The 10,818-nt window shown below is 53.3% G+C and overlaps 1 protein-coding gene across 1 annotated transcript; it reads left to right on the top strand.

The window, feature by feature from the left end:
• Positions 1-1,699: 1,699 nt before the first annotated feature.
• On the top strand, positions 1,700-10,668 carry LOC140854291 (uncharacterized). Its single transcript, XM_073249846.1, has 4 exons — positions 1,700-2,045; positions 2,228-2,935; positions 10,296-10,359; positions 10,634-10,668. The coding sequence occupies exons 1-4, from the start codon at positions 1,851-1,853 to the stop codon at positions 10,666-10,668; spliced, it is 1,002 nt and encodes a 333-aa protein (XP_073105947.1). The 5' UTR covers positions 1,700-1,850.
• The last annotated feature ends 150 nt before the right edge of the window (positions 10,669-10,818 follow it).

The following is a 10,818-nucleotide window of genomic DNA, read 5'->3' on the forward strand; positions in this document are numbered from 1 at the left end:
TCTAGGGCCCTTTAGGTTCTCCCCCAAAGAAAAATGTCTTCCGATTCTTCTGCCCCCGTAAGTTCTGGGAGTTCTTCCGCTTCGAACCCCCAGGCCCCTGTCTCTGCGGATGAACCCGCGTTCGGGGCAGGGCCTCGCCCGGTTTTCGCATCGGGCGCCATCCCATGTTCGTCGACTCCGGACGAACTTCTTCTGATAAGGGCTCGGTACGGGGTCCCTTCAGAGTACGACCTGGAGCTTCCTGGCCCCTCTGACCGGGCCAGCGCTCCTCCTCCTGGTCGTTTTGTTTGTACCAGGAGGCATTCCGTGCCGGACTCCGGCTTCCGCTTCCTGCTTTTGTTGCCGCCTTCTTTCGTTTCTTAGACATTTCTCTCGCCTCTGTCGCCCCGAATTCCTTTAAGTTTTTGATAGGGTTTCTCTCTCTCTGTCATATAGCCGAGGTCCAGCCGTCCCTCTCCCTGTTCAGACATTTCTACACCTTCAAACGCCATCCTTCAGCGAAGGACTGATGGTACTTCTCCCCCCAGTTCGGTAAGAAGGGGTTGCTGAAGGGCGCCCCTTCTTCGATTCACAACTGGAAGGAAAAATTTCTCTTCATTTACTGTCCGACCCTGGAACTGGGCCTGCCCCCTTGGGGGTCTCTGAGGGATTCCGTCCGTCGGGCTCCCAGCCTGGGAGAGGACGACCTCCAGGCCGCCCAGAAGCTCCTGAGTTATCCCGCTCCTTCCCTTCCAAACCTACTGAGGGAGCCGCTTCTTTTCAACATCGGCCTGAGCCCTCAGGATCCAGCAAGTATATATCTTTCCTTTTCTTGTCTTCTTCTTCTCTCTCTTTCTTTCTCTCTCCTTTTTTCTCTTTTCTCTCTCTTTTCTTTTTCTCTCTCTTCTTTTTTTCTCTCTTCTTCTTTTTTTTCTTTTCTTTTTTTTTTTTGACTCTGGACTATCGGTGCCGCTTTTTCCTTCTTCTTTTCTTTTCCTGTGTTTTTTTTTTTTTTTTTTTTTTAGCAATGGACGCCGAAGCCACACGGATGCTCGCCAAGGCTATGAGAGCCCAGAAAAGGAAGGGCGCGACGACTTCTGGCTCGGCGAAGAGGGCCAGGATGGAGGAGACGAGCTTGGCTGCGCCCGTCCAGGCGACCCCGGCAATCGACATTCCTTCGGATGCCGAGCCAACGGCCCCCCGGGCTCCCTCAAGGAGCCTGCCGACTGGGGTCCCCGTTCCAGAGGTCCGCCCCACGGAGGCGCCCGCCGCGGGGAGGAGGAGAAAATCGGTGGCCCGCAGGCCGAGCAGCCACCGGGCCGCTGCAGATGAGTCCGTCTGCTCCGAGGGGGGATCGGAGAACCCCTTCAACGACAAGGCTCTGATCCGTCGGCTGCTCGATGGTTGCATTCTGTCTGATGTCGTGGAGAGGATCGACCGTGCCGATCCCAAGCAGCGGGCCTGGGACACCTTGGGGTCCTTTCTTGAGGTAAACGGATTTTTATTTGCACAGTTGCTCGGTCTTTGTTGTAATTCTCTATCTGTCCTTGCAGATCGAGCACCAGCTCTTCGCCTATGTCGAGGCGTCGGGCCGCATGAGAAGGGACCTTCTTCGGGCGGAGGAGCGTTGCCAAGATGAGGTTGCTCGTCTTCAAGCGAAGACGGCCGAGGTGGCCACCCTCCGGGAGGCCCTGGAGAGAGAGAGATAAGATCGGGAAGAGGAAAGACGAGCCCGGGAGGAGGAGAGGCGAAGCTTGGAGGAGTCGGCAAGGAAGGCGGAGGCCGAGGTCGCCCATCTGGCCGAGCAAACTCCGGTTCTGGTCTCGGAGGCCAGGACCCTTGCGGTGGAGGAGTTCAAGGCCTCCGCGGAGATGAGGGAGCTGAACGTCCAGTTCGGCCTGGAGGCGTTCACCAAGGGGTTCGAGCTCTGTCGAGAGAGGGTGGCCAGCAGATACCCCGACCTTGATCTCGGCTTTTTGGAGGAGTCTGACGACGAGGCCGCCCCTTCGTCCGCGGTTGCCGCAGTTGCACCCCCCGCGCCGAGCTCTCCACCCCCTGCCCCCGAGGTCTGAGACCTCCGATCTTGTATCTTTCTTTTGTCGCCATATTTCTTTTCCGCTTGTCTTCCAGATTAAGCAATAAAGTTGAATTCCTTATTGCGGATGGTTTTTTCTTCCCCCTGCTCCTCCTTCTCTACCTTTCTTCTTGTAATGAGTTGGTCTTTGATGTTTGCTTCTTCCGATGGCAGTGTCCCGCCGAAGCACTCCCCTTGCCCCTGGGGGTCCCGCTGAAGTCAACTATCCAACGGCTAAAAAAGGAGGTCCTCCACCTGACGAAGAAGTTGAAGAAGTCGGAGGGCGAGCTCCGCCAGGCGAAGAAATGCCATTCCGAGGCCGCCGCTGAGGCCGCCCACTTCAGGAGTCTCCAAGTGAAGGCCATCATGGACTACAGCCGGAGGAAGGCGAACTTCACAAAGGAGCTCGAGGAATGCACGAAGAGCGCCAGCGACCGAACTTGGGCTCAAGAAGCCAGGATCAGCGCTCTTAAGGTGGAGCTGTCAGCTGCGAAGAGGAGGATCGGCCAGCTGGAAGGGAACACATCCCGGCTCACGGCGCGGGATGAGCAGAAATGGTCGCAGAAGGTCTCCGACCTCCAGAAGCAGCTTCAAGATGCTGAGATGAGCCACGATGTGCAGCGGGCCAGCTGGCGCCGGCAGGTAGAAGAGTACAAAGGGAGATTCCATCAGGCGGCGGACGAGGTGGTTCGTCTCCAGAGGCAGTTGGTTACTAGGGCGCAGCTTGCCAATGCTCAAGATACCGAAGAGCTCCAAGCCCTGAGGGGCACTGTCGAAGGGATTTCTGTCTCCCTTGGAGAGAAGACAGCCGAGCTGCAACAAGTAAAAATCCAACTGGGGCTTGAGCGGAAGGCCGTCGCGGATGCAGAGGCAGAGTCCGAAGTTTTGCGAAAATGGCATCGGGAAGCGGAGGCTGAGAGCCGACGACTTCGTCAGGCGTTCCAGGATATGCTGCAAAAGAAGGAAGAACTAGAGGAAATGGTGGATAGCTTGAGGCAGTCCTGGTTGGAGGATGGAGGTGATCACCCTAGGTTAGAGGGAGCAGGACTTCCTTAAAGTTCTTTTGTAGTCACCCCCTTTTTTTTTCTTGTCGTTTTGTCCCTCTTTCTCTGACCGTCCTGGCCCTGTAGTACATATATCGGAAATGAGAAAAAAGCACTTTGTGTTACCTTGTCCGCGCGTAGCACCAATATTGTCGTTCGTTGACCCTTTCTCGTCGTTTGGCCTATTTGGCTTAGAGGTCGTCGTGGGAAGGAGCTCTTCCCTTCCATCTGATCTCGTCATGTGGCTAAGCCTCGCCACCATTTTTAACCCTTGCTGGCGAAGTTGCGGACGGAGCCCGGCTTTCTTAGGAGCCCGGGCGAAGTCTTTCTTGGTGGCGGAGCCCGGCTCCCGTAGGAGCCCGGTTGAAGCTTTCCTGGCGGCGAACCCGGCTCCCGTAGGGGTCCGGGCGAAGCTTACCTTGGTGGCGGAACCCGGCTCCCGTGGGAGTCCGGGTGAAGCTTTCCTTGGTGGCGGAACCCGGCTCCCGTAGGAGTCCGGGTGAAGCTTTCCTGGCGGCGGAACCCGGCTCCCGTGGGAGTCCGGTGAAGCTTACCTTGGTGGCGGAACCCAGCTCCCGTAGGAGTCCGGGCGAAGCTTACCTTGGTGGCGAAACCCGGCTCCCGTAGGAGTCTGGGTCTTCCATTTTGCTTGAGCCGGCGCGAGGTTCTCGTTATCAGCCTGGCCTGTGGGGGCGCGTTAGGGCGCTGTAAGGCCTCTCCCCCCTCCGGTCTAAAAGAACCGGGCCTTCAACTTTGCTCATGTCAGGACGAGGTTCTCCTCTGTTCCTGACATGGCTGTGGGGGCACATTAGGGCGTTGCAAGGCCTCTCCCCCCATCCGGTCTAAAAGAACCGGGCCTTTGACTTTGCTCAAGTTAGGACGAGGTTTTCCTCCTGTCCCTAACAGGACTGTGGGGGCACATTAGGGCGTTGTAAGGCCTCTCCCCCCATCCGGTCTAAAAGAACCGGCCTTTGACTTTGCTCATGTTAGGGCGAGGTTTTCCTCCTGTCCCTAACAAGGCTGTGGGGGCACATTAGGGCGTTGTAAGGCCTCTCCCCCCATCCGATCTAAAAGAACCGGGCCTTTGACCTCGCTCATGTCAGGATGAGGTTCTCCTCCTGTTCCTGACATGGCCGTGCTTTTGGAGGAATCGTATCCGGTCATAATATATCCACGCTAGGTGGGAGGAGCATGTTAGCTAAAAAGAAAGGTAGATTCAAAGCGAAATAGTAAGCGATACATTTACAGTATTTCCGCTCCTTCTTGAGGCCCTCCGGCGATGGAGTCGATGGTCCCGATAGGAGGCCGGTCCCCGGGCTGCTCCTCCCTTTTCTGCAGTTCGGGCGGTGGGAGGGCTCTTGGCTGGTCTCCTCTACCCTCAGGCCTGCGGCGGATGAATCTGTCGAGTCGACCTCGCCGGATGAGCTCCTCGATCTCGTCCTGGAGCTGGATGCATTCTTCGGTGTCGTGGTCGTGGTCGCGGTGGTAGAGGCAGAACTTGTTGGGGTTGCGCTTCCCGGGGTGCGTGCGCATCCTCTCCGGCCTAGGGATCAGCTCCCTGACCTCCATCAGTACCTGGGCTTTCGAGGCGTTGAGGGGGGCGTAGTTGCAGAACTTCCCTAGCGGGGAACCCCGCCGAAACCTGTTGTCCGGGCTTCTCTTCCTGCACGCCCTGGGGGGAGTATGGGCGCGCTTATGTCCAGGAGGGGATCGGGAGCGAGGCCGGGCTTCCTTTGGCCTCTTCTCAACTGCGGGCTTACCAGAATCTCCCGCCTGACGCTCCCTCGCAGTCTCTTCATCCTTCATTTTGAAGGCCTCTTCCGCTCGGGCGTATCCTTCAGCCCGAGCCAGTAGATCAGCAAAATCCCTGGGGTACTTCTTCTCCAGGGAGTACAAGAGATCATTCTTCTGAAGGCCACCTTTCAAGGCGGCCATGGCAACCGACTGGTCCAAGTTTCGGACTTCCAACGCCGCGATGTTGAAGCGGTTGATGTAGGCCCGTATGGACTCCCCTTCCCTCTGCTTGATGTTGATGAGAGACTCCGAACCTTTCCGGGGACGTCGGCTGCTGACGAAATGGGCCACGAATTGGTGGCTCATTTGATCAAAGGAGAATATGGTATCCGACTTCAGAGCTGAGTACCAGTTTCTTGCTGCTCCCTTTAAGGTAGACGGGAAAGCCCAACACAAGATGGCATCAGGAGCACCGTGGAGCAGCATCATCGTCGAAAGGCCTCCAGATGATCGATCGGGTCCGACGTCCCATCGTAGCTTTCGAACTGAGGAAGCTTGAAATTCGGCGGGATCGGTTCCTGCATAATCATTTGGGAGAAGGGAGGGTCAGTGCAGATATCCTCACCGTAAGCGGGAGGCGCATGGCGGAGTTCTTCAATCCGTCGGTTCATCTCCTGGAGCCTCCGGTCCAGGAAGTCCTCTCGACTTCGAGTCTCGAGGGTCCTTTGGCAGAACGGGGGCAGGGATCTTCCAGGGTAGAGTCATGGTCCGATTGAGGGCTTCTACCCTCGGATTCGCCTTCCCGGGAAGGACGGGGCGGCTGGCCCAGGTGGCTCGCCCCACCGTCGGGTCCTGGCATTCCGGAGATGCCCCTTCCGGATGCGCCGACGCCTGCGGTGGCTGCTGCTGCATTGCCTGTACGGCCTCGACGAGGCCTTTGACCTGCTGCGCCAGCAAGTCAAACTGCTCCGCGCCGACCGCCGTCGCCGGAGGGGGAGGAGGAGCTGGCTGAGAAATGGGAGGGGAAGCCGGAGCCTGAGATCTGGCCGCGGAGGCCGTGGACCGCCGGGTGGACGCCCTGCGCGGAGGCATCGGGTGTCGATCTCGCAGGGGAGGATTAGGAGTGGATGACGGAGAGATGGCCGGAAGCGGGTCCGTTGAGCGCTCCTTCAAGAACAAGGGTGCTGCGAAGACACAGGCCCTCCTTCTAGCGCCAATCCTGTTGGTGCAAAAATCTGCTTGCGTCGGAGAAGCTGGAGTCGGGGAAGCCGCGGTCGCCATCGGGACCTGCAAGGGAAGTCTAAACCGGAGGTGGGGTTGCTCCGGCAAGACCCTCCGACGCTCAAGTCAGTTCTCTGCCTCAACAAGAATGGAGTGCTCGAACGGAGAATTTAGCAGAGTTTTGAGATAAGGAAAAGGAGCTTAGAGAATAACGTATCTGGGTCCCCCTTTTATAGGCGGGGGAGGCAACAGACTGATGGCGACGTTTGTAACCGCCTGGTAGTGGGCCGCCCATGGTCAGGGAATTGATTGCGAAAGATAATGGAGCAGACACGTGGCCATCACCTCGACCCGCCACGTGGAATCTGTTGTGAGGGGTGGAGCAGCGTCCGTCGTCAGGAGAATCGCATGGTATCCGTCGCAGGAGGTGGAGCAGGTTCGTGGCCGTCACTGTGGCCTGCCAGGGGATAGTGGAGCTGTGCGGAGTCCGCCACAGGAAGTGGAGCAGGGCGGCTATGGCTACTGCGGCTTGTCAGGGAATGATGGTACTGCGCGGAGCCCGCCACAGGAAGTGGAGCAGGGTCGTGGCCGTTTTGAGGGCCTGTCAGGGGGCGTGGATCTATCGATTGAAGCTCGGTAACGGCCGGAGCCCGTTTCAGTTGCGGTCCGGGTGAGGCCCTCCTGGCGGTAGGGGTCGTGAGCGGAGCCCGGCCCCCGTAGGAGTCCGGGCGGAGCAGCAGTTGATACTGAGAGCGGAGCCCGGCTCCCGTGGGGGTCCGGGCGGAGCTGCAACTGCCGTCGGCGGTGGAGCCCGCTCCCGTAGGAGTCCGGGCGGAGCTGCGCTGCAAACAAAGTTAAGGGTGAAGTCCGGCTCTGATAGGAGTCCGGATTGAGCTTACCAGCGGTTGATACTGAGAGCGGAGCCCGGCTCCCGTGGGAGTCCGGGCGGAGCTGTTCTGATGTTGGCGGCGAAGTCCGGCTCCCGTAGGAGTCCGGACGGAGCTGCGCTGATGTCGTCGGTGGAGCCCGGCTCCCGTAGGAGTCCGACCGGAGCTGCACTCGCTGTCGGCGGTAGCCCGGCTCCCGTAGGAGTCCGGGCGGAGCCGCACTTGCTGTCGGTGGTGGAGCCCGGCTCCCGTAGGAGTCCGGGCGGAGCTGCGCTGCAAACAAAGTTAAGGGTGAAGTCCGGCTCTGATAGGAGTCCGGATTGAGCTTACCAGTGGTTGATACTGAGAGCGGAGCCCGGCTCCCGTGGGAGTCCGGGCGGAGCTGTTCTGATGTTGGCGGCGAAGTCCGGCTCCCGTAGGAGTCCGGACGGAGCTGCGCTGATGTCGTCGGTGGAGCCCGGCTCCCGTAGGAGTCCGGCCGGAGCTGCACTCGCTGTCGGCGGTGGAGCCCGGCTCCCTAGGAGTCCGGGCGGAGCCGCACTTGCTGTCGGCGGTGGAGCCCGGCTCCGTAGGAGTCCGGGCGGAGCTGCGCTGCAAACAAAGTTAAGGGTGAAGTCCGGCTCTGATAGGAGTCCGGATTGAGCTTACCAGCGGTTGATACTGAGAGCGGAGCCCGGCTCCCGTGGGAGTCCGGGCGGAGCTGTTCTGATGTTGGCGGCGAAGTCCGGCTCCCATAGGAGTCCGGACGGAGCTGCGCTGATGTCGTCGGTGGAGCCCGGCTCCCGTAGGAGTCCGGCCGGAGCTGCACTCGCTGTCGGCGGTGGAGCCCGGCTCCCGTAGGAGTCCGGGCGGAGCCGCACTTGCTGTCGGCGGTGGAGCCCGGCTCCCGTAGGAGTCCGGGCGGAGCTGCGCTGCAAACAAAGTTAAGGGTGAAGTCCGGCTCTGATAGGAGTCCGGATTGAGCTTACCAGCGGTTGATACTGAGAGCGGAGCCCGGCTCCCGTGGGAGTCCGGGCGGAGCTGTTCTGATGTTGGCGGTGAAGTCCGGCTCCCGTAGGAGTCCGACGGAGCTGCGCTGATGTCGTCGGTGGAGCCCGGCTCCCGTAGGAGTCCGCCGGAGCTGCACTCGCTGTCGGCGGTGGAGCCCGGCTCCCGTAGGAGTCCGGGCGGAGCCGCACTTGCTGATGTCGATTCCGCTGTGGGTTCCGGCTGTGGATATTTTATACCCAACAAATGTCATAATCTTAACATCAAATGTCTTAATTTTATAGCAGCATGTCTAAAAAATATCAAAAAGTATACTTCGAAGATGTTTTACCTACAGATGTCATAATATTAATTTATAATATCATAATTTTGATCCACGATATCATAAAAATATCAAAAACTTATATCTGATAGCCATTTTACCTACAGAATGTCATAATTTTAGCATAGAATATCATAATTTCAATCCAGGATGTCATAAAAATGTTAAAAAAGATTCTCCTATTTTGTTTTACATACAGAATGGCGTAATATTAACATATAATATCATAATTTAGATCTGGGATGTCTTAATATTGTCAAAACATATTTTTCGTAGGAGTTTTACCTATAGGGTGTCATAATTTTAACATCCAATATCATACTTCCGATTCAGGATGTAATAAAAATATCAAAAAAAAATTTTGATTTTTTTTTATCTATAGGATGTCATAATATTAATCTAGAATATCATAATATTGACCTACGATATCATAAAAATATTAAAACTTGCATTTGGTAAGTGTTTTACATGTAGGATGTCATAATTTTAACGTCGAATGTCATAAATTCGATTCAGTATGTCATAAAAATATCAAAAAAGATTCTTCGATTTTGTTTTACTTACAAGATGTTAGAATATTGATATATGATGTCATCATTTAGATCTCGAATATCATAATATTATCAAAACTACCTTCATGTGTGTTCTACCTACAAGATGTCATAATTTGAACATAGAATATCATAATTTCGACCTAGGATGTCATAAAAATATCAACAAAGATTTTTCGATGTTGTTCTACCTACAGTATGTCATAATATGGACATATAATATCATTATTTAGATTTGAAATATCATAATATTGTCAAAACTACTTTCATAGATGTTTTAGGTACAGGATGTCATAATTTTAATATCGAATGTCATCATTTTGATCTAAGATGTCATAAAAATATCCAAAGGTATACTTCCGAACTGATATCGTAATATCAAATTGAAATATCATAACATTTTGACTTATTATATTTTCATATAATATTTTTATGACATGCTATATTCGTAACTGAAAAAAGAATTCTATTTGAAACCTACCTAATGCTGCTATGCAAGAAGCTCGGACACAAAATCATGGCTAAAAATTTTTTCTTGGATGGACAGAAGCTCAACAAAAGGAAGAATAAGGGAGAGAAGAGCAGCATTAGAAATATCCAACTAGACGATAAGATATTAAAAAAGTCATCTTGGAAAGAAAGGACATTATGGTCATGTTAAAATTGAACAAAATTTGAAAAATGGATTATGAGTGCATTAAATGTATTCAACAATGGGACAGCGCACCGTCTCCATTTTCTCTGTGCCTGTGGATGTCCGGTCACATTGGCCATGAGGGCACCATTTGGACCAATTGAGCGAGATGGTGTCCTCCACGTTAGATTTTTTACACCGCAAGCGATGCACAAAGAATTTTGCTTAGTTGCTTTTATGGTGCCTTTAGTGGGTGCCATATGGTGAGCTTTCATTAGTCGGCCTGGTTAGGATAGCAATGATCAGATTCAGATATATCAATTACCCTCCACTCACAGGGCCGAACTGACTACTTCAACTCAAGTGAAGGAAATAGTCATGCTAATCTGTCAAGCGGACAAGTTGAGTCGAGTTGCCTAAATTACCTTTTCAAGATACTTCTAGAGTCATCTAGAGGGTTCCAAAGGTCTACAATCTTCCTGAGTCATCATCATTTATGGCAGGAATATTTAGGTGATGATTGGATCTTTTAATGCAATGATCTACGTGGTTGCTTGAGATCGAATGCCATAGCAACATGTGGTGAGAGATCGTGCCAAGCAACCAAATGATCAGATCCGTCCGAGCTTCTATATAAGGTGAGCTGCCTGCATTCTCTTATTACGTTGTTTCGGAGCTTCCATATAAGGTGAGCTGCCTTCATTCCTTTGCGATTCGACAGCTTGCTAGAGCTGTGATTTGAAACTTTTCTCATCGGAGCTGCCCTCGATCCATCATAAAATCTGGTGTCCGGAGGCCCTCCTTGTCTTTCGTTCCTTTCGGCTATAATTAGATATCTTCTTTGATCTTCTTCTTTCTTTCAGCTCTGTAATTTTTCTGCTTCTTATTTCCGGGAACATTTCCATGATGATATTCACAGTGTAACAGGTTTATCCACCAAGGGCGGGCTTCCCAAAAACAAACAAACAAAAAAAAAAAAAGCACGATGAGCACGCTAAATAGCATTTAACGGGCATGCTAGAATGTTCAAAATACTAGGAATCTATAAATTCCAGTAATACTCCAAAATAGTTTTTATAATCTGCAGAATAGAGCTCCAAGACTTGACAAGATACAGAACCTTCTACATCTGCCAGCTCTAAGGAACCTACAGGTTCAATTTTTCTGCCATTTTTCCTTAACAATACTGCATAAAATGCAGGCTTAGCAGACTTCCACAAAGAAAAAGAACAATAACAACCACAGCCTTTTGGCATTCCGGTGATTGTAACACAGTAGTCATCATCTCTTAATGCACAGATCCAGTTGAAAACATAACTGTAACGAGTACCAACAGCACTGATACAGCAGAATGCTCATCTCAAAAAGTATACCTTTCCTGTATCA

The sequence above is a fragment of the Elaeis guineensis genome, chromosome 16 (assembly GCF_000442705.2).
Source record: "Elaeis guineensis isolate ETL-2024a chromosome 16, EG11, whole genome shotgun sequence".
Lineage (NCBI taxonomy): Eukaryota > Viridiplantae > Streptophyta > Magnoliopsida > Arecales > Arecaceae > Elaeis > Elaeis guineensis.